Source organism: Homalodisca vitripennis, chromosome 6 (genome assembly GCF_021130785.1).
Source record: "Homalodisca vitripennis isolate AUS2020 chromosome 6, UT_GWSS_2.1, whole genome shotgun sequence".
Taxonomy (NCBI): Eukaryota; Metazoa; Arthropoda; class Insecta; order Hemiptera; family Cicadellidae; genus Homalodisca; species Homalodisca vitripennis.
This window is the reverse complement of record NC_060212.1, coordinates 65,213,953-65,237,783: the sequence shown is the minus strand read 5'-3', so window position 1 is coordinate 65,237,783 and position 23,831 is coordinate 65,213,953. Positions and strand designations below refer to the sequence as shown.

At 33.0% G+C, this 23,831-nt stretch overlaps 1 protein-coding gene across 1 annotated transcript in view; it reads right to left on the bottom strand.

The window, feature by feature from the left end:
* The window catches only part of LOC124364405 (phospholipid-transporting ATPase ABCA1-like), an 81,260-nt gene extending 58,325 nt beyond the window's left edge, over positions 1–22,935 (bottom strand). Inside the window, 10 exon segments of the mRNA XM_046819851.1 lie at positions 743–874; positions 975–1,158; positions 4,743–4,859; positions 6,509–6,713; positions 8,972–9,193; positions 10,174–10,396; positions 11,352–11,573; positions 12,882–13,036; positions 13,625–13,712; positions 22,824–22,935. Coding sequence (XP_046675807.1) covers positions 743–874; positions 975–1,158; positions 4,743–4,859; positions 6,509–6,713; positions 8,972–9,193; positions 10,174–10,396; positions 11,352–11,573; positions 12,882–13,036; positions 13,625–13,712; positions 22,824–22,849 — 1,574 coding nt within the window. The 5' untranslated portion in view covers positions 22,850–22,935.
* Between the last annotated feature and the right edge of the window lie 896 nt (positions 22,936–23,831).

The following is a 23,831-nucleotide window of genomic DNA, read 5'->3' as shown; positions in this document are numbered from 1 at the left end:
GATGGTGTTCTATGATACTTTTCAAACACGAGTAAGCAGACATCAAATAAGTATTATTTTAGTGTTCATGGTTACAACGGTACCATGGGAATGACTATTATACCAGGTTTTACACGTAATGGAGCTGAGTTTGTCTTATTGTCCCGATTAAGAAAATATAAACATAAGTCTTCCACCTCTACTTCTGTAAAAAAAGTTTATTTCCAGCCCTTGTAATCTACGGTCCAAGATATTTTCAGTGCTACATCTGAGTTTGCCTTGTTGCCAATGAAGAAAATATATGTAGAACTAAGATGTCAACTTTAGGCCATTTCAATTTACTTCTAGAGTAACCTTGAATGAATAATCTTTCTGGAAGACAAAATCAGATTTAAGTAACAAAAGCTGGGAAATAACCTTTACTGCAAAAAAATCATACAAAATACAATTATTGGGTGTAACAAAAGTAAAATTTACATATTACAAGAACTTAAACATGTATTTAATTTTCTTTAAAAAGGTGTTTTAATGTGTTTTTATGAGAATGTATCATGTTAAAAGGTACTTTTTAATGAATAAAACTTTTTGATATTCTAAATTGTAAAATACATAAAACTCAAAACCTATAAATTTTTAATTTAAAGTTAACTGATTTCTCATTTTAAACTAAGAAGCTATAAATAAGAAGAAAACATACATTAATTTTACAAATATCAATAGATTGTAACAACTACAATATGACTAATTTGTGTTGCTTCCTTACAGATTGAACAGAACATTGTGTTGTGGACACATCCCAAGACTGTTGCGTATCGAGTCCATATGCTTGCGTATATCCAAGCCGTAAATTAGAGCTGTGCCGCTTGTTGGCGGGAACATTCCAGTCAAGATGGATCTAAAATTAAAAACAATGAATCCAAATAAAAAATTAATGTTGGCTAAGAAAAATTAAATGTAGTTTTAGGACTGAAATCAATGAAAATTTGAAAACTTACATGGTGGTTGTTTTCCCAGCTCCGTTGTGGCCCAGGAATGAGGTAATTTGGTTCTCGTAGAAATTAATGTTGAGATTATTAAGGGCAACCTTGCCGTTACTGTAAACCATCCCCAGTTTATGGACGGTAACTCCTCGCTTCATACCTTGAGGTTCAGTCTCGAAGTTCTCCAACGTGTCAGTAACTGCTCCAAACATAGTATCAAATAAATATACATATATTTATAGATTGATTCAAAGAAGATCAAGTCATTGTTTAATAATCCAGAAGATCAAATTTCTAGGATTTGATGGAAGTGCACTGTTGCAGTTTCAAAGCTATTTTACAGGGAAGGAACAAACAGGTCAAATAAAACAAGTACAGAATAAGACTAAAGGAATTGTAAAATCAAAACAACAGATGATCAAAAGATGTATTTCTCAAGGTTTTGTTCGTACTATTCACTTTAGAGTTTTCAAACTACTTTAGAAATGTATGCTATGCCATCATTTATGCTGATGATACTGTCCTGTTTACTGGATTTAACTGAGCCCTTAGCCATTATCTGACACCTACATTGCATTAAGCACAGCACAGTAGTATTGTGATAACAATGAACTTGTTTTTAACTCTTCTACGACAAAACTTTAACTTATTTACTATTAAAAATATTAAATTACTAAGATTCCAGATCTAAATAAGGTTGAAACAACCAAGCATTTTGGTGTAAGTAATATTGGACAAACATCTCTTTTGTATGTTTCATATTGACAAGCTAGGCTCTAAACTCAGTTTTGTTATTTTTGTATTCAAAGAATAAAAATTATAAGTACACCAACACCAACAAATTTTCCCCTCTTTGAATCCCATATTTGTTATGGGATAATCCTTTGGGGAAGCTCTTCTATCGATAATCTCGAAAGAGTCCTTGTTACACAAAAAAGCGCTGTGCGGGTCCTTGCTGGCCATCAACCTCGGGATGGCTGTCTAGAGGCACTTGGCATTCTATCTACATCATTGGTCATCACTCATGCTACTAAAATATTTAAGCATGAGGACAATCCATGACCATCATACACAAAATGCCAATGAATTCTCCTTATCGATGCACAGAACTCAACTGTTCTCCAAGAAACCTTCCTATATTGGAGCAATATTATTCAACATGCACCAACTTTAAAAATTGTTAATCTAAGATTTTAAATAGATGACTATGCATCTGGCTTGGATATAAATCAATCTACATTATTAAATGGTACAAGATTACAACAAACACTTATATTTAAAAGAAAAATATAACATGTAGTTTAACCAATTTAAGTTTTTCATCTTATAATCATAATCATGCAAACTTCTTATCATAACCATATTGCAATTATTTGACACCTAATCATTTATTGATAAAAAAAGAATAAAGATTACTGATTTCTGAAAGTGAAATGTAAATTGTGTTTTTTTTTTTCAAGGGGTGCGAGTGGGGGGAGGGAGAGATTTTCCAAACTAAAGATTTGGATAATGCGTGTACTGTACAGTAGGGGCCACCTCTACTGGCTTCAGTATGAATTGTACCACATTGGCTATCAAGTGTTTAGGTGATGTTGTATTGCAATGTACAAATTAAACTCTTGATCTTAGATAACCCTGTAAATGCCTCTTGTTTAAGGACTACTGAGCATTGCGTCTTCTATTATATTGGCCGAAATAACTAAATTGTATCATTAAATATTTCTTTACTGAAAGATTCACTGGTAGAGTACATTTTATAAATAAATTAAAATTATTTATTTCTTCACATGTTCACAATAACGTGTACCCCATTGGATACACACAATCTTTATAAAGCATGCATGCCATGCGTCCGATGGGGTACACACTGCTATGCATTTCCAAATTGCGCTTATTGTTTGCCTGTCTTGGTAATTTGTTGATCCTGCACTTAAACAAACACCTCAGACTATCGTGTACTCCGTCGGGCGCACAATTGCTTCATTTTTTAGGTAAATTAATTTTTTAGGTACTCCTTTGGGTACAAAAATAAACATTAAAAAAATATATGTAAATAAATTTTTTTTTGTGCAAAATTGAAAAGCCTACATACTTTTCTCATTAGACTTAGATGTTTAAAGTAAAAAAATATGGTTTTTTGCCATTACTACTAAAGAATTCGATGGCATTAACAAAAGTAAGGAAATTCGCCGTTGTCATGAATGTGTTAATAATTTAACCATTTCAGTAATAACTATCTTATGTTAGTATGTCTTACAAAGATATTTTATTAACCCTTTTAACCCCGACGTCCGTACTATACGGACGTGCACTTTTTATTACTTTACTGGCCACCTATTTCACCAAATGCTTTGAAATTTCACAGACTTGTGCACAAAGATATTTTGCATCGAAATATATTAGTTTGTAATGGTTTGACTTTGTATTTTGTCAGTCTGTGACTGAGCAATTGCAGTTCGTCTCGACTGACTGCTTCACGCTTGTTGCAGACAGCTGTATATCACGTGGTTGTGAATATTCCGTTTTCTTCACAGTTTTAGGTTAAAGCAGTATAAAGTACGGCAGTTAAAGTTTAGTTTATTATTTGTTTTATTTAAAAATGAGTAAAAGGCATCGTTCAAAGTCTCCCGTAAGTGAAAATACAATAATTAGTAACCTAGTTGCAAATGGTGTGGATGTGATTAGTGACGACGATTTGAGTGATGGATATCTTGAATATTTACATTTTGTAGTGATGTAAATATTGTTTTAAAACTTTTTTAAAATTTAGATTATGAACAGTTTTAGTTATTTTGTCAGAAATAACTTTGGTTTTATGTTTATTTTAAGTACTGTGAATTTCAAAGGTCTTGTTACTTTGCCTTGCCCAGAAATGGCAAAAAGAAAAATGTACGGCTTTACAAAAATTGATGTTACTCCACTTGTAAATAAGGTAGGCCTATAATTTTTGTTTCCTTTTATTAAGGATTAAATATATCATAAAGTAAATGAGTATTTTTGTGTCAAATATTTTTTTATCTATATGGTTTCCATGATCAAACTTGAAATTTTTTCATTTTTATTTATTTTTTATATATGTATATGCATTTAAAAAAATTTACTTTCAAAATAATAATTTTATTTGTATATTTCTGTAAGCTACATGTATAAAGAAGTAAAACAAAAAAAGAATTACCTAAATATCTTAAAAAATAACTGAGTTATGAATTTTTTACAAAACCCTTACATTTTGTCTGAAAATGGCTTGGGATTTCTGGCACATCACTTGATTTAATGGCCGGGGTTTTAAAAGGGTTAAATAAGAATATTTGTTATTAAAAATTAAGTTTGAAAAGTCTTGTGCAAGATTAATCAAATTTTAAGTACAAGAATTCAGGTTTTTATAGTAAAAGTATCATGTTTAGTAATAGTTTCAGATTTTAATACTTGTTAGTAATTTTTTTCACTGTATTTCTACTTCAACAACAACAAAGTATTACTTTCATTTTTAATAATTTTATTTGAAGATTTAGTATTTAGTGCTAAATACTTTTTGTTATTTAGTATTTAGTGTTATTATTTCTTGACGAGCCTTATAACATTGTAATGTTCTATTGGGCTAATAAATCATTTCATTTCATTTCATTTATTTTTTTCAATTTCTTGATAAGAAGGTACTCAAATTTTTATTTTAAAAGAAGGAAAAATTCAATTTGTTACCAATTATATTAGAATTAATTTATTATGACGAGCAGAAATTAATTTCTAAAATGTTATGATTTATAATAAGTCCACATGTCTTACATTGTTCATTTTCAATTAGCCTGTCCTTGCTGTCAGTGATGTCATGGTTGTATCTCATGCCAAACCAATATGACTTTGTCACAGGGAAGTACCAGCATTTGGGAATGCCGAAATCACCTGAAAAATGTATTATAACATCATAACACTCATCTCATTAACCCTTCAACGTGTTATTTTTTTTTCATGGTCATACTCCCTCCTGCATTGATTTTTCTGGCGGTTTTTTAGAGATTTTGTGTTTTATAAATAATATAAGCAAATTACCTAAGTTTATAATTATTTTATTATACTTCTATGTTGTTAGTGTTTAAAATTAGCCAAATTAAACAAAATTAACCTACTTTAGGTTAATTTCCCTAAAAGCTAGCTAACCTACAAACCATCCCCAAATCATGTTTATAAAATACAACAAATTGTTCCTGTCAAAACGGGATTTCCTTCTTCAAAACAATATAGTTAGCTTGTAAAACTAATAATAATAACTAAGCAAAGGAACGTAAAACACACAAAAATATGTCAGTTGAACATAACCATCACACTAACAATGACTGTAAACAACAACAAACGTAAGCTGACAAACGATCGGCTGCACGGCAATGACGTCGTCTTGAATGCAGCTGATTTCTCAGATATTTTTTCTAAAGATCGATTTTTCGAGATATCGACTCAATTAATCGAAAGTTTGAATCTTCTCCTTTCGATTGGTATACATTTTTCATTGAAAACATTCGATAGTCGTCTGTTACAGCTACAAAAATAACCGACTACTCCATGACGTACTCAGTACGGCAAAACGCGATCTCAAGTAAAAGTGTCATGACGTACCTAGTACGGCAAAACGCGTTGAAGGGTTAAAACCTCTCATAATAATGCAAATATAACATACAACGTAAACTAATTGAATATTGTGTTTAGAAAAGGTAAAATGTGAACCCTCTCCGGGGCAATTGTTACGAATCGCCATGGCAGGGAGTCTGGTGCTTACGCCCATTCTCCGCCATCAACCGCTTTATCACTGCTCTCTGCTTTATGTTGCCATTAAACAGCCACTTTTGGAATTGCTAATAGAAATATCTCTTGGCAGTACTGTTGTCCTTGTTCATTTCATATTTTATGCGTATTGATGCTACCTATAAATAATATATGAAACATTTCATTGATTCCATCATTGACAGTGATTTAGCCGTTTTTATCAAAATTTCCTTCCAACTTCTTTTGATATTTTATGGAACAACTAGACCTGTTTGTATCTTAATGCAACTACTGTTTCACTGACATATTGTTATGTTGTTTTTACAGTTCTCTCTAAAAGACATTTAGTTTTATTTTTATTTGACAATACAAACAAACATATTTTGTTGTACAAATTAGTGATTTATTAAGATTTAGTTTACCTTATAGGCTTAAAAAAATGTTAAATACCACATAATATAGAGAATTCAATGACATTTACAATGATGTGTAATATATAATAGTTCTGTTTGTATAGAGTTGTTAAAATAATAAAAACATAATTGTGTTCTCCTGCGACGGAGCCGCCCAATCAATTCAAATCAGCCTGAGAGGCATCACGGTAATTAGACCAGGAGAAGGTTAATGGTACAATAAAAGATATAAAACGATAAAAAATTCAAAGAATTCAACAAATAAATTATAATATGTTAAATATTACAAAAATATACAGTAAATCGTTAATATTCAGTAAAGATTGTTTTACTCCACTTTGACTGTTGTTTTTTTTTCTTAATTTTAAACAGTTACCCCACCTGGGAAGACAGCCTCGATGTACCAGGTGAGGAGGAAGTACAGTACAGCATCGAACGCCAACATGACCATCACATAGCCCAGATTGAATGTGTCCCCGTAGAGGGGGCTCTGCCAGAGATCTGGCCAAGACACACCGGTTCCTCTCTCCTCTAACAAGGACAAATAGCCAGCTCCCAGACCCAGAGCCACATTGGATGATAGAGCCTGAAACAATTGGTAGTAAGTTGGAATAGGATACCATAAAACAGTATAACATACTAAAAACATTTAAAAAATATAAATGTAATCATAGACAGTTGTTAACAAATCTTTGCATTGTGACAAAACAAACACATATACTATAAACAAGTTAGATATTTTTATTGAATATTTATTCTTCGATAGCTTGAAACCTGAAAATACTTAGGAATGTCAAAGTCCAACTGTTTTTTTTTATGATTGAACATGAGTTAAATAAGTCAAAACGTTAAGAATATCTCCATTAACACTTGATTTTAATGTTTTTAACTCTTCACACACTGCTCATGAATTTCATAATTCTCCTTTAACTCTAAGACAACTAAAAGTATGTTTATCGTGTTTTTCTTTAAGTTCAAAGCTAATTTTTATTAGAACTATGTTATAAGAGTTAAACACAAAACATATTTATAAAACAGACCAATTTAGTTAAAATTAGCATATTTACTGATAAAGATCTATAACTAACTATTTACACAACTATTAATTTTATATGATAAAACTAAAAAAATATATATATATGCTCCTTATAAAATAAAATGCACAGAGTCGCAATATAAGACAAGTTAAAAAATTGAAACACAACACTATCAAACGATGAGAAACAATAGCGAGATCTGTAGTAGGTACACTCATGATAACAGACGAAGCAGTAGTACATACCACCGGCAGACAACGGATATGTTTGGCATTTTGTTCCCATCTACTGTTTATGGTAAATTTTGCAATTTTAGCTTTCTCTGTCAAATTCCTGCCTCATGATAATGATGTTAATAGTAATACGCCCAAATACTTGTACTAATTTACTATTTTATTTTTCTGCCCTTCACCTTTATAGAGCCACTTTTCATTTTTTTCTCAGTTCACCCCCCTTTTGGAATAACATGATTTTGGACTTGCTAAGATTGATACACAAATTCCAATCTTCAAAATACCTTTCTATATTGTTAATCATGATTTGCGAAGACGGCGTACTTGCTACAAAAACTATGTCATCGCACAGACTTTGATTCTGGTTCCTTCAAAATTATAACCTCCCTCATGTTATGTGTGTGTGTCTGTGTTATGTTGTTATGTTATCATTTACATATAATGAGAAAAGTAATGGACTCAAAATACACCTCTGTTTTACACTCATTTGTGTCTCAAAACAGCTTGTCACTTCACCCTCAGCCCACACTCTTGCACTCGTACCGTCATATACATTTTTGAACACCTTTAGCATAAGGGATGAAACTCCCAAACCTGATGGCATATTAAAAAATCGTGCGTTTCTGCTGATTGCGTCAAAGACAGTAGTGAAATCTACAAAGAATGCATAAATCTTTTTAACTTGTATTGTAGAACATAACTTAATCATATTCGATAAATTAAACAAATATTCAATCACGGAATAGTAGTAAATGATATTAAAACAATGCTTTTCCAATATATTTCATTGTTTGGATGAGGCCTTTCGAAACCAAGGGTTTAACATCAGACGATTCCACAAATTAAATTGTAGAGTATCCTTTTTTGAACCCAGCTTAGCATTCTGTAAAAACGTGACACTCACTTGTCCATGAATTTAACTTAGATTTTTGCAAAGTAGTCAAAATGAATTATTAAAAAAGTTGAGTTTTTTTTTATTTCCATAAAAATGCCTCCTATAGGTCTGCCCAGTTGTTATTTCTGGCTGCTATTTCAAATTCTAATGGGCCATTCCATTTCAAATCAACCAATAAAAAAAATAATTTTGGACCTTCATAACTTTTTCAAGATTCACTGAGATTGCATGCAAAATTTTAAAAGATATAGGTTCAGTTCCATTCTCAAGATGCCCTGTGGGTAGACAGGCAGACAGACATCATACAGAAAAGAAATTTTTACAACTCCTCTGCAGACAAAAGAGAAATTTTGTCACCATACTGAGACTTCAATGACGCTCAGCTAAATTCTACAGTTGGACATGTACCGTCATATAACTTATTCTTATCAATATAAAAATTAAGCTTCATGCATAATTTCAAGTCTGCAGATCAGTTAATTTCAAAATATTGTGCGGACAGACAAACAGAAATAAAATGTTTCTAGTCTCTCGAGTAATAGGCTTTGCTAACACTCAGCCAATAAAACTTACCAAGTCAAATACTACATTGTAAATATATTAATAAATAAGTAGTATGTTAAACAAAATGGTAAATTTATAGGAATACATCATTGTGTGAAACTCAACTTAATCTTACCAGTAAACTCTTTGTGAGGGTGCTCATCTGTAGGATCCAGCGGACCAAGAAACTGTACGGGAGATATAACACAAAGAATATGATGCCACCACAGGCAGCAGACAAGTTGGCTTTTGAGAAAAATGTTGATATAAGAAACGCTTGAGTGATCACAGATATCCCGTAGATGGTAAGAAACGAGAATACTAATGTAGGATCAGCATTTTTCAGCACTTTCCCATACTGCAACAAAAGGCTGAACTATATTATAATACAACTATACAGTGCTATTCTACAGTTTGTACTCATACATAAAATATAAAGCAACTGGCAATAAATTGTGAATATCTTTTTTTATAAAATCAAAATATGTCTATAATTCTTCTTCTGAATTGACACAGTGGGATAGCCTGTAGGGCTGAATATCAAAAAATTTTCTGTTTGATCCTGTCTCATATAATACAGTATATGTAATTAATTTATTTACAACCATTCATTCCATTTGGTAAACACTAAGCAATTCATCCAACCAAACCCATGCATAGTCAAGATTTAATATTCTTACCATCCTCACTTTTCTAATTTTAACATAGAATGTTATGAAGCATTATCCTAAATAAAATGTTAGTTTCTTTTGTGACAACAAATAAAGGCATTTGTGATAATGGTGGTTGGGATGGATCCACAGTGATTACACTTTAAAGTTTGCTCCTGTGTTTTAGTTAAAACTTATGTGGTTTTTTATAGAAAGTATATAATGATCTGTGAAGAAATTCAGCTTGGTTAAGTTCAAGTGACATTTTCAATAAAAATAGTAAGAGTGGAGAAGTTATAATAGAAAACTGTTTTAATTTCCCAATAGAAGAGATTATTCACTTAGAGATAAGAGGGATCTTTATCAGCAATAGTGATAAGGAGAACCTGGCTGGCAGGAATCTTGAACTTTGTGCTGCTGTGAGTTGTGGACAACTCAGTCTCTTTTAACTGTCAAGCCCTCAGTTGCTTGATTGTATATAAACTGAGACTCCAATAACAAGTGTGTTTGATGAATGTACATTCATAACACGTAATTTGTTCTTTCTGTTCAATTAAAAATATAGAATTATATAATATCTCACCCATTCATTGTTAACGTATTTTCTGGGAAAAATTATCATTACTTGATTCATTCCTCAATTTAAATGAATTACTTTGATCTATTTGTAGTAAAAGCGGTTACTTACGACCAGTACAGTGGTGAGCATCGCTATAGTGACCAACATCGGAACAATACTGTCCACAAACCAGCCGAGCCAGTGGACTCCGTTGCCTAGACCCATCACCCTCATGGTCTCCTTTAGTCTCTGCTCTTTCTCGTAGACTACAGACTTGACTATCATGGCACACGTGTACACCCAGGACAGCACCATAAAAAGTGGGAACGTACGAGATATGGCTATCACAAATCTAGTAAACAAAATATTCGAACATTGTATTACTTTTTATTCGAAGCTGAGAAACTTCTCATTGCTCTTAATTCTAAAAGGACCTTTCTTTGCGCTTGCTTCCAGAGTGACAAGATATTCAAGTTGGGTGAGGTTGCGCGGACCTAGCAGGGATCACTTCTGGCTGGTTTATACCTTGCAGTTAAATCTACACCTGGGCACATAAAAAACCGATGTGTCGCTTAAATCTGGGCAACCTTATGGGTGTCCAGGAGTAGCACATCACTAACCGCATATGTTGAGATTCTGGGGTGCAAGGGCAGTTCGATAGGTCTAGTCTACTGCGGGAGATGACTGTGGAGTTGGTGGGGTTCATTCCCTAAGTATCAGAGGTTCTTGCTAGCCTCAACAAGGGTGTGCCACCCCCTACCTACTTTGATTAGAGAGGATTAGAGAGGTTCAGAGTGCCCTAATTCTTCCTCATGAATTATCGATAGGAGGCAGCCCCTACACTCTAATTTACCCATCCTGAATATCCTGTCACTCCAGAAGCAGCACTAAGGTTCTTATAGGACTAAATGCAATTTATAAGCTTTTGTCCTAAGAGAACAAAAAAAAGGTTGCTTGCCACCGGTAAAAACCCATGAGAAAGATGGCAGGCTCTAAATCTCAGTCATGTCACATACTGCCCAGATTTAACTGACATCAGTTTTGCTGTATCCAATTTAGGCTCAATGTAAAACATAAACTAGCCCTCCTGGGGATTGTATTACTTTAATACTGGTAGTTGTAACATTGAAATTGCAACCTATAACCAAATACAAACATGTCATCATTACTCATTAAATGTTGCACATTTTTATTGAAGGATTCTTTCAACTTTATTTTTAACAAAAAAAAAAAAAAAACAATAATTTTCCTAAAATTCTAATTAAACTTTTCTAAAAACAAACTACCCAATGAACAAATACACGAACCTGTCTTCTACATAGCATGGGTAGGGAAACTGTTGAAGGAATACCCCTGGAAGGTCCTGCCGGCCAGAGTGTTCCTCAATGATTATGTGGTCCATCATGTCCTGCAGGTAGGCAAACCCAAAGGTAATGTATTTGAGGTCCACAGCTGGCCGTATTCTGGCTCCAGGTCTCTGGAGTCGGTCCTGGATAAACTCTGTGTTATCCACCCTCTCAACATTCATCCTGGAAAAATGACAGATGATGGAACTTCAGAGAGGAAAAGCATAGTTTAAAATTTGTTAAAAATGTATTTTATCGACACAAATAATTGCTGATGTAGAGCAAACTATAAACTCATTTAATAAATGCCATGTTTTAATAAATATAAGTAATAACATCAGGCTGTTTTATTTTATGATAAAACATAACAAAATATGAAACATTAAAAATTTAAAAAAATACATTTTCCCCAAACCAGCATACTAAACACATAAAAAGGTTGTAATGTAACCTCCAAGGTAGGGAACTTAGATATAAAAAATTACAGCTGATTTGTCCCTTTGAACTGACAAATTAAATAAATATAAACTGAAAAAAACTCCAACAAAAGAATTGGTGATAAATCTAAAGAAAGTCATAAATGATTGAATGAAGAAGTGCAAGTGTCAAAATAGATATGTTTGTTTAGTGGATAAAAGTAAAGAATTGTAAAGAAAAATAAGAACCTGATAATTGTGATACATATGGATGGCACCATACCTCATGACTAGGTATAATTAAGTATGGTAATATCGGTTGTAAGCAAATCTAAAATTTACCATTTCTATGCATTTTTAACAAATACATAGAGTATAAAAAATATAAGTTTTTTTAGTTTTGTTATTGAAGGAATTTGTTCTTGTCAAATAAACAAAAGCTGCAACCTAAAAATGGGTCAGAAATGCTTAGTTTATTAATGTCTGTATGTACGAGGTGTATTTCCAGTTCAGTTTGAGCAGCTGAGTAGATAAGAGCTAGTGCATTATCAATCCAACGGTTCAAGGGTCTACGTTGATTTTGTAAACATATATATACTTTTTTTTCTTAAAAAGTAAAAATGTTGATCTGTGCTGTTATGTCACAACGTAACATAGATCAATTTGTGATTTTATATTTTTAATTTTTTTATAATATTATGAACTTTTAGCTTTTAATATTATGGATTTTCAGCTTTAAATATAATTTATTTCATTTTTTTAACCAAAACATGTGTTACTTAGTGATATGTTAGTTACTTTTTTACTTTGATCTTAATAATTCTTAATTCCAAGTAATGTTTTCTGTGAATTATCAGAAATTCTGAATCACATTATATGAGTGCTAATCATTTGCCCATTAAAAGCTAACCACTTTCCATTTTGTGTGCACAACATAAAATCCAATTTTAAAGTATCAAAACTAATAATAGTGAAACCCTTTCTTCTGATGCAATATGCCAAATATTCAACCTCATCAGATTTGAAGAAATGTTTAAAAAACAATTGGTTAACTACAACAATTAATATAGTTTACCTGATTTTATATGTAGTGTTGGGGTTCAGTGTGTCATTTCCAGGATCAATGAAGACAAGCAGAGCCCAGAGTTTGTTTTCTTCGATCAATGCCATTCCAGCATCCATAGCCTTATCTTCATTGTCATAAGGCACAGTTTTGTTCCAATCAAAACACTAAACAGGGAGTATAATTGTTACATAATTTTAAATAGAAAAATAGAAAAAAAATTAAAACTCATTTTCTTAACAGACTTTGATTCTCATAACAAAATACAAACATCAAATCCAAATAGAAATTTGTATACAGTAACAGAGAAAAATTATGAATGAATAAATAAAAATTATCTTAGTACCTGCTGCACTATGCTAAAAGACTATAATGACCGATTTGGTTAAAAATATAACTACAAAAGTTATTAGAAACTAGTCACTTGCCAAGGGGAAATGTTTTAAAACTACTCACAAGTCATTTTCCAGGTTCAAAGTTAAACACAATCAGTAAAAAAAATATGGCAAAAAAATCACTATCTTAAAAGGATAATAGGTTTTGGACATCTACCATTGTTATACATTTCGTAACATAAAACAATGGCAAATGTCAGAAATTATATTATCCTTTCAAACCATATATCGTCAATAGCAAACTTTAAACAAAGAATCCTTATTTTGATCATTTTAATATTACTAGCAGATAATGTTCTGGCTGACAAGACATAACTCCTTCTAAACACTAATCTAACATAATTTATAGAGAGTACAAACCTCAAACAGTTCATTCAGGTCTGTTGTTATATTGATGAATCTGTCAAATGTGTCCTCACGGTACTGGGTGTTATTTGGTTGAAGAAACCTACAACAAAATGGTAATGTTACTACTTTCTGCAAAAATCTCATTTTTTTGATATATGGTAATTTAAAATATTTGTAAATGCAACAAAACTCAAAAGCCACAAATATGAATTTGAGACGTATGATTTGATATTTTCTGATAATTTAGTGCTTTCATTGATACTTTCAAAGTCAGTGAGACAAAGCTCTGAGATAAGATGTTTGCAATAATTTGACACAAAGAAAATTAAGTATTACAATTTCTCATGAGAACAAGCAAACAGATCTTCCTATAAACACATATGAGCCCAATCCTAATGTTAGTTTTAAATGTTGTAAAATGTTCAAATACAGTATAACAAAATCTGTTATAAATATTTTTGTATTTTTCTAAAATGCTCAAGTTATACTGAACCCTTAAACCACCATGTTCAAAATATACCACTTCTGTGCGCAAATCACAAACTCCAGTTACATCGTTTAGTAGTTTCACCTGTTTTGCTTTAACGATGATAGCTGTTATACTGTTAGGGATGGGCTGATACAACAAAATTTTATTCTGATACCACTATTAAAACTGTGGTCTTGATTGTCAATTCTGAATCTGATACTGTCCAAATCACATTTACCTTTTCTAGCCACACTTCATGGTATATGGTATAAATATTGCTGCAATTCATTGGTTTTTAAAATATTGCTGTAATTCATTGGTTTTTAGTGTTTATATATATTTAAGATGTTATTAAGAGTTTTATAGGTGACAAAATAAGACAAGTCTAATGGGGGAGTATTTAAAATAGCAATGCTTAAAATTACTATGGACACATATACCACAATTTTAATATTTAACCCTCAAGCTGGCAGTTGAAATTTCCTCAAGTGGCAGGCCATTTTGAGGTGTTTTGCAGTAGTATTGGTTTTTATTTTTTTTTTTAATATAATTTGATTATAAACCTATATGTATTATATATCACTGTTTTCACAAGAAAATTTACTTTTTATTCATGGAAATAAAAACCCAAAAATATAAGAAATTTATCACTTTTTTTTACTAAGTTTGTTTTCAAAAAATAAAAAAGGTATGTAAAAGTGGTGGGGGGGCACCTATAAAAGACATATTGTGTGAAAAAAAATATTTCCAAAATACCCAAAATGTTGAAAATGTTTTATAGTTTTAGAAAATGTATAGTTTACTACACTTTTTTTAATTAAAACAATTATGAAATACTCTAATCTGAACATAGTACAATACGTCTAAATTCGTTGCTATGGATACGACTGTGTTACAAAAATTCATCAAAACCTTAATTATTACTCGAAAAATTCATAAAATACATTAAAAGTAAGCCTATAAAAATAAATAAAGAAGCTTTATATCATGATCATCGCATATGAAAATGATCCTAAAGCTAACTAAAACTATCACAACACTGCACATAGCCTAGAACACAAAATCTCACTAATATATTTTTTCACATATATTTCTTCATAACATGACAAAATAAACTGATAAAACACAATATACGAGAATTTATACGCATAAATAAACACACTTATTACATAAAAGCACTTATTTCATGTAATAAACTTACGTTTTAGATGGACAAGAATAACGCGACTGGGTAACAATACAACAACAATGGCCGACTGTTTACAAACAACTCTCGTTTTCAATATGTCATACTTAAATCATGGCATACAAAACAAAACAAAATACATCGATCAAATCAGCAACTATTTCTGATTCCAGTGGTATATGAATCATTGCAGTTTAGTTCGTGTATTGATTATAACAGATGTCAAACGGGCACGTGTCAAATCGACTGATTTTCAGGCGACTGCCACTACAGAAACATTAATATCGACTGATAATCAGGCGACTGCCAGTAGGGTTAAATAACAAATTTCATGAAACTCAGTTTTGTTGTAATTGAATGTTGACAAAGTTACTGTATTTTAGTCAAGAGTAGTTTTTAATATTTAATATGTAGTCTTTTATGTTCTGACACAATTCATGTATATATAATGTATATATTTGAATAAATTAATAATGATTTATTGTATAAAACAATGTTTCTGTAGCACTAAATTACTGTTACTTCACAACTTTTGTGTTTTACCACTAGACACTTCTCAGACAAGATACCACCTATAGAGAAAAAGGAACAGCCTACACGAGTATGCAAAGTATGCTCGGAAAAAGTCAAGGAAGAAACTGACAAAGCTGGAAGGAAGGAAACATCCTGGTGGTGCCCAGACTACAAAGTTCCATTTTGTGTACCTGTGTGCTTTAGAAATTACCACACTAAGGCCAACTACTTGAACTAACAAGCTATGAAGCAATTTTTAATGTATTTTTACATAATATTCATCTAATATTATTCATCTAATAATTTTTGTTATAAATTTTATATTTTTATACATTAAAAAAGCATGTGTATAACCCTTTAAAATACACATGGGGTATGTAGACAATAGACAATAGACAATACACTTTATTGACATGTTCGTTGAGAACAGTACATGCGTCATTGGTACAGATTTCATGGTTGTATAAAAATTACATAGCTTAATCTAAATTACTCTTACTCCCAGGGCCATTTATATCGGAGGTGATATTTAGCCGCACCAACAAAGCTCCTCCATCTTGAACAGTCCTCCGCATCTTCCTCTGAAGCGCCCACCTTCTCCATATCAGCCTTCACCTGGTTCCACCATCTCACTTTCGGTCTCCCACGGGGTCGTCTTCCTTCTGGGTTACCGTACATTACCCTCCTCAGTTTGCATTTCTCTTCTCTTCTCAAAACATGGCCTGCCCAACAGAGTCTTCTGCACTTTATTTCTCCTATTACATCCGTACTATTATAGAGCTCCCTGATTTCTCTATTATGTTTTCTTCTCCATACCCCTTGTTCATATGATGGCCCATAAATTTTACGTAAAATTCTATTCTCGAAAACTAGAAGCTTTTTCTCATCCTTCTTATTTAGCCTCCACGTTTCGGATCCGTACAAAAGCACTGGACATATAATTGTTTTGTATATTCTAGTTTTAGTTTTGTGAGAGAGAGATTTGGTTGAAAGTATCCTATTGCATGCATATGCACATCTATTTGCTGAGTTGATCCTATTTTGTATCTCTGGTTCATCTGTGTTTTTATTTGATATTGTGACCCCAAGGTACTTAAAGTTCTCCACTTGTTCGAAAACATGCCCATCAATTTGTAGGGGTCCTCCTCTTTGATTTTGATTCCTTCTAAAGTGCATATATTTAGTTTTTGCATCATTCGTCTTCAACCCCACTTTCTCTGCCTCACTCATAAATAGTCCAGTTAGTGACCTCAAATCATCTACATTTTCTGCAAATATGACAACATCATCTGCAAAAGCCAGGATGTTTAGTTTAGCTCCAACTTCCACCCCTAAATCCCTCTCTGCTACACTCTGAAGTGCTTCTTCCATGGCAATATTAAATAAGATTGGAGAAAGACCATCTCCTTGCCTGACTCCTGAGTTTATCCCAAAAGGTACACAGTCCCGACCATTAATTCTTACTGAGCCTCTTGACTCTGTGACACTCATCTTAACTAAGTTTATTAATTTTCTCGGGATGCCAAATTTATCTAGTTGTGTCCACAACTCCTTTCTGATTATGCTATCGTATGCTTTTTGAAAGTCAATAAATATGGCAAAAAATTCTTTATTATATTCCCAGTATTTAGCTAATATTTCTTTGAAAAATGAAAATCTGATTTGTGGTTGATCTGCCCTTTATGAACCCTGCCTGTTCTTCCCTGATTAATCTAAATTACAAGTTTAAAAATTCACTTTCTGAGTAAAAGGGTCTCTCTTGTAGCCAGGCAGTTAATGCTTTTTTTAAACGTTTGGGTGGTTCATTCTTTAGGGATTCTGGAAGTTTATTGAAGTAGACCGCTCCCTTATATGATGGTTTCCTGGCTGTGAGGCTCAGGTGGTGTACAGGCAGTGTGAAGTCAAGGACATGGCGTGTGTGATACTGGTGAAGGTCTCTGTTTCTAGTTTTTCTCGAGTGTACCGCATGCAGAATTACTTCTAGGATGTACAAGTTTACTACTGTGAGGATCTTCAATTTTCTAAATGCTTCCCGGCAGCTTTCTTGGTATTGGAGTCCTTCTAGAGCTCTTATTGCTAGTTTTTGCTGCCTGAGGATCTTCTCCATGATGCAGTTAGCTGTTCCTCCCCATAGTGCTATACCGTATCTGAGATGTGTCTCAAATAGTGAAAAGTAGGCGGTTTTAGCTGCGTCTTTATTGCTAATCTGTTTAATTCTGCGTATTACAAATATGCTGGTGCTTAATTTTTTGCAAAGCTGTTCAGTGTGTGCTTTCCAGGTTATATGTTCATCAATTAATATACCAAGGTGATTTGTTTGGTTTTTTGTTTCTAGGTCAGTGATTGGAAGATGTGTATTTTTTTGCCTGGTGGAGAATTTTATTTGAACAGTTTTTATTGCCATTTAGCACTAAGTTGTTCGAGATGCAGTATTGTTTTGTTGTGATTAGGGCGCTGCTTAGACTTCTGGCAAGGTGTTGCGTGGTTTTGTCAGATATTGTTATGACAGTGTCATCTGCGTACATGGTTGTGTGACAGATGCGCTCTAGGTAGTCGGGTAGGTCGTTTGTAAGCAGTAGGAACAGGACCGGGCCCAGCACTGATCCTTGTGGCACTCCCATCTGCATGTCGGCAGTTTTTGACTGAACTTTTTCTAATAAATTGTTTTTAGTGTATTGGATTTCCACCAGTTGTTTCCTGTTGTTTAGGTAGTTCCAGAACCAGTCTGCAGTTTTATCTTTTACACCCATGCTTTTTAGTTTTTGAAGAAGGCGTTTATGATTTAAGCAGTCAAATGCTTTTGTAAAGTCTAAGAATAAACTAGTAGCAGTGTGGCCCTCTTCCAGTTTGTCTATGACATGCTCTATAAGTTGAATTAGGGCTGTGGTTGTGGATCGTCCTTTCATGAAACCATGCTGATGTTTAGTTAGTAGGTTATTGTGCTCAAGATATTGTAAAAGTCTTTCTAGTACTATCTTTTCAATAATTTTGGAGAAGGTGGATATGAGTGATATTGGTCGGTAGCTAGTCATGTCGGTGGTTGGTCCTTTTTTGTATTTCGGGTGTACTTTTGCTGTTTTTAGTTTTTCAGGGTAAATCCCTTGTTGTAAGGATATGTTTATGATGTGTGTTAGGGGATCAGAAATTTCTTCTTTACAGATTTTTGCTAGTTTTGATGAGATGTTATCTAGGCCAGATGAGGTTTTTGTTTTCATGGAGTCTATTATTTTCTCCACTTCTTCTTTTGTTGTTGGTTCGAACTGAAAAGTGTTGTTAGTGAGTGGCGGGGGATTTTGGCTTGTAGTATTTGTGGCATTTAAGTGGCTGTCTTGGAGAGTTCTTTGTGCTATTGAGGAGAAAAATTTGTTAAAGCAGTCTGCTACTTCTGCAGGGTTGTGAAGTATTTTTCCATTGATTTGAAGGTATATTTGGTTGTTCGATTTGTGTCTGGCTGTCTTCTCTTTGTTTATTATTTGCCATAGGGCTCTGGGCTTATTTTCGGAGTTACTTATATGTGCTGCTACCGACTCTTTTTTGAGCTTTTTGAGCTTTAAGTCGTAGTCCTTTTTCCTGGCTATTGTCTCTGTTTTGTCTTCTATTCGGCCTGTGCACTGCTCTTTTTCTAGGGCTCGGATGTACTGTTCCTTGAGTCTTGTGCATTCAATGTCCCAGGTCTGGGTTTTGTTATATTTATTTTTGAAGGTCTTCAGTGGGCAGGTGTTGTCAAGGGTTGCTTGGATGATATTGTGGAATATGTTGTAAGCTGTGTCAGTGTTGTTGGAGTGGTACACAGCATCCCATTTTTGTTTGGCTAGAGTTGATTTGAAGTTTTCTATTGATTTTTTGTTGAAATTTCTCTTCTTTGTTTTAATTTTGGTGGGACAGTGTTTTACTATGGTTAGTGTGGTTAATTGTGCTGTGTGGTCAGAGAGGCCGCTTTAGATTACTGATGTTTTTACTAATTCTGGGTTTATGTTAGTGCACACCCAGTCTATTGATTTTGAAGTTTCATGGGTGATTCTTGTGGGTGGGAGCTGCATCCTTACCAAATCAAATGCAGCGAGAAGTTCTTTTAATTTAGTGTTATCACTGTTCTCCTGTAGATTGTCGGCATTAATATCACCCATGACTATGATTTTTTTGTATGTGCTAAGTGCTTTGTCCAGTACATTTAATAATATATCGATGGCATTGTCTATCTTTGTGCTTGGCGGTCTGTAGACCCCGAGGACATTTATTGTTTCCTTTCTAAGTTTGATTTCGAAAAGGGCTGACTCACAGATAAGTTCAGTTTCATCTGAGCTGGTTTCTAGTAGTTTTACAAATTTTTGTAGGTCTTGTTTAACATAGCCTGCTACTCCTCCCTTAATGTGGTTCTTTCTCGTAAAGCCTCCAACGAGAGAGTAGCCTTCTATGTTTGTTCTTTCTAGTTTTTCTTGATTAAGTCCATGCTCTGTTAATATAATAAAGTCTGGTTTATTGTGGCTTAAAAAATGATTTAGCCTTTCAATTTTGTTTGACAGCCAGTTAATATTCTGGTGAAGGAGAGTGAATTGATTAAGATTTGTGTTTTGTTCTGTTGGTGTAGCTATTGTTATGTGTGTTCTTTTCCCTTCAGGCCCGCTTCTAAAAAAGGGCTGTTATTTGGTAGTGTGGTGTATTTAGGGTTTTCAGGGGATGGTAATTGTCTGTTTGTTTCAGGGTTTAAAATACTGTTCAGAGGTGGTGGAGGATGCAGCGATTTTTTGTTTTACATTTTCCAGTTTTAATTTTTTAGTTTGCTCATAGTAGAAGTCAGCTATGGTTTCACCAGAGTTGAGTTTTGTGGCTGTGATAGGAGGGGCTATTGTCACTTTGAAATTATTTTTGTAAGTTTCATTTTCGTGTGTGGAATTTTCGGTTCGGAGCTTTTTAATGGTGTGGTCTGTTGTATGTGACTCTGTATTTAAGCCTTGGTTCGATCTGTATTTTGTTATTTGCAGTGATGTGCTGTAAACATTTCTCGTTTTCTGTGTCTTTGATTTTTTGTGTGGGATCGGAAATTCTTCTTCCTGTCCTTGCTTTGTTTGTTTAGGTGTTCTGGAAGTCATTGGAGTTGGAAGTGTGGCTGTTCTCAGGTCTTCAGTTTTGTCAAATGTCATATCTTCAGTTTTGTTAAATGCCATATCTTGTTTTTGTGTTGTAACACTCAGGTTCTCCAGCTTATTAAGTCGTAATTTCAGTTCGGCTAATTGTGTTAGTACATACATGTTTGTATTCATGGCCGGTGTTTCATTATTGCTTGTCTGTGTTTCTGAGTTTTTCAGTGTTTTTTCAGATATTGTGTATTTGTCCATTGTGTTTCCCTTTTCAAAGTGAGATTTGCGTTGCATTTCTTGAGCCCTTTTTTCTAATTTGGTAATTGTTACTTCTTTTTCTTTGTCATGCTCTTCAAAGTTCTTCTTCAGCTGTTCTTGCATTTCTTTTTCTTTCACTAGCTGCTTTTCCAGTTCGTAAACCAGATTTTCCAAGAAGTTATTTCTGTTCAGAATGCGCTCCTTTTCAATTTCTAGTTGTGCTATTTGTTCTTCATAGATTAGTTCATTTTTGTTTTCTAGTTCTAAGATTTTTGCATTTAGGTTACAGTTCTGTAGGCTAGTTTGGTATAGGTCTTGTTTAAGTTTCTGGTTTTCAGCAAGTAGCGCACTCCCTACCTCTGCAGCTAAGGTGAGCGATGTTTCGAGGTCAGCGTTTTCTTGGTTTTCAAAGTTCTCTACTTTGGTTGTAATTTCCTCCATTTCAGTATCATGGATTTTAGGGATATCTAGGCTCGTGTTATTTCTTTCTTCCGTCTCTAAGATGTCGCATGGGGTGTGTTTTCAGATAATTGGTTCACAGGTGATTTTGGAATGTTAAGGCATTTCTTGCACATCCAATTTTTAATTTCATTTGCTGTTAGTTTTTTTAGTTGTTTGTCCTTAATGTTAACACAGCCTCCATGGTACCATAGTTGACATGAGCCAGTGCATTTAATAGATGAGTATTTGACTCCAATGTCACAGGCACCACAGGGGTATTTAGAGCCACTAGTTTTAGTTTTGGACATTTTAAAAATCAGTTTTATAGGCTTTGGCTGCCTGTCTGTCAATTTTTGGTGGTCAGGTTTAATTAAAATATGAATCAAAAAATGAGTCAAAATAGTTAAATCAATCAAGTTAGTATTTATTAAATTTATTTTAAGTATTTTTATACTCCTATAAAAGATTAACAATTTAAATACACTCAAGCCAGTAATATGAGTTTACTAGTATTTTTAAATATATTTAAGGACTGAGTATATTTCAATCAATATGTATGTATTATTCTATAGGAGTGATGTGGAAGTAATATTGTTTTTTTATTTAATACTTGTCGTTGGTATTAGAACCACACAAGTCTCAGTGGTAATCGCAAGTTGTTATCAGTGGTTAAAGGTCAACTTTCTCTAGCCTTTACAAACTAGATAAGTTGATTACTGTTTGTACAGGTGCTTCTCATGACGGCATCTGGTTATTGTATAGTCCACATTGTGACTCATTGTAAATGTGTGACATGTGTGACACAATGTGTGACATTGTGTAAATGTTCTGTTTCCGAGAAAGTTGAGAATTTGTGACACTCTGGTAACTTGTAGGTAACAAGTAGTGTTCCCTTTGAGATTCGGCCAGAAAAACACACATATTGAACTAAATGTGTTTTCCTTCTTAATTACAAATAAAAGAACCACTTTATGCAAACAAGAATGTAAAAAAAATATTATTAAAATATACTTTTAAGCAACAGAAGTGGTAGAAAAACCCTGACCCTTTCAAAATGTAAGAGAGTCGATGTTACAAAGAGCTCAGCTATTACATCAACACAAACAGGGGAAATTTTTAACATTTACTGTAATAATAATTTTATTTTACATTCTTGTTCACATGTTATGTGGTTCTTTTGTGTGTTACTACGAAGGTAATAAAGTTTTGTAATAAACTGGCTTATTGATAATTTCATGTATGCTTCTTCTTCCTAAAGCTACTCACAGATTAAGATCTTTCTTAAACTCCATTATGGTTTCATTGTAATTGGTCCCCAAGAATGTGCGCAGAAAAGTGTTGTTAAACAGGATGTCTGATGCTGGCGAGTCCAATATTGCCTATAACAAAATTTAATAACTTTTTTGAAACCTTTAAGCAGTTATTCAAATAATACCAAATTTTAATAAATTTGTTGCTTATCTTATGTGAAAAATGTAATTAACAGTTATTAAAACCGTTTTTAACAATAATTATCAAGTAAAATAGGCAAACATGTTTTACATTTATGATTTTGCTGTAGGAAGTTGAGAGCAAAATATTTATAAATATTTAACTTTATATTGGTTAGACCACTCAGTTTTTCATATTTAATGTCTCCAAAACTCATAGTTAGAAGTGTTTAAAAATAAAAAAACACACTGACTAGTTGTTTTTAAACATTTATTTTGTTTCAATGTTAATCCAAAAACCTACAATCTAAATAAATCACTAGCACTTTAAGTAAAGATTAGGTAATTTTACTGATGTAAAATTAGCATTGTATTTTAGCATATTACGCAATCGCTAATTTTACGTTGTAATCAAATATTACGTAGTTTGACGTTCATTGTGTTGTTAGTGCAACAACTATCCACTAGAATGTGTGCAGAGTGTTACAACAGCTTGTTTACAAAGTAACAGCTGGCTACTTGCATTGTTTGTTTATTTTCATCCTTCAAGATGCCCTCTCAGGTTAACATTCCAAATTCATCAAATAATTACAAATCACAATAAAATTGTACTTATATTTCATTATACTGTCTTGCGTGTAAATTAATACAATATATAACAGTATATACAAACTTTATTGATGAATTTGAATTTTTTCAACAAAATTCTTTTGACTGGTTTGTATATTTACAAAAAAAGAAATATTAACTGCTATGTTAACCCGGATCTCCCACTTACCACTATACCACTAACATGCTCGCCCAAGTGAGAGATCCAGGTTTGAATCCCAGCGTAGCAAGTTCT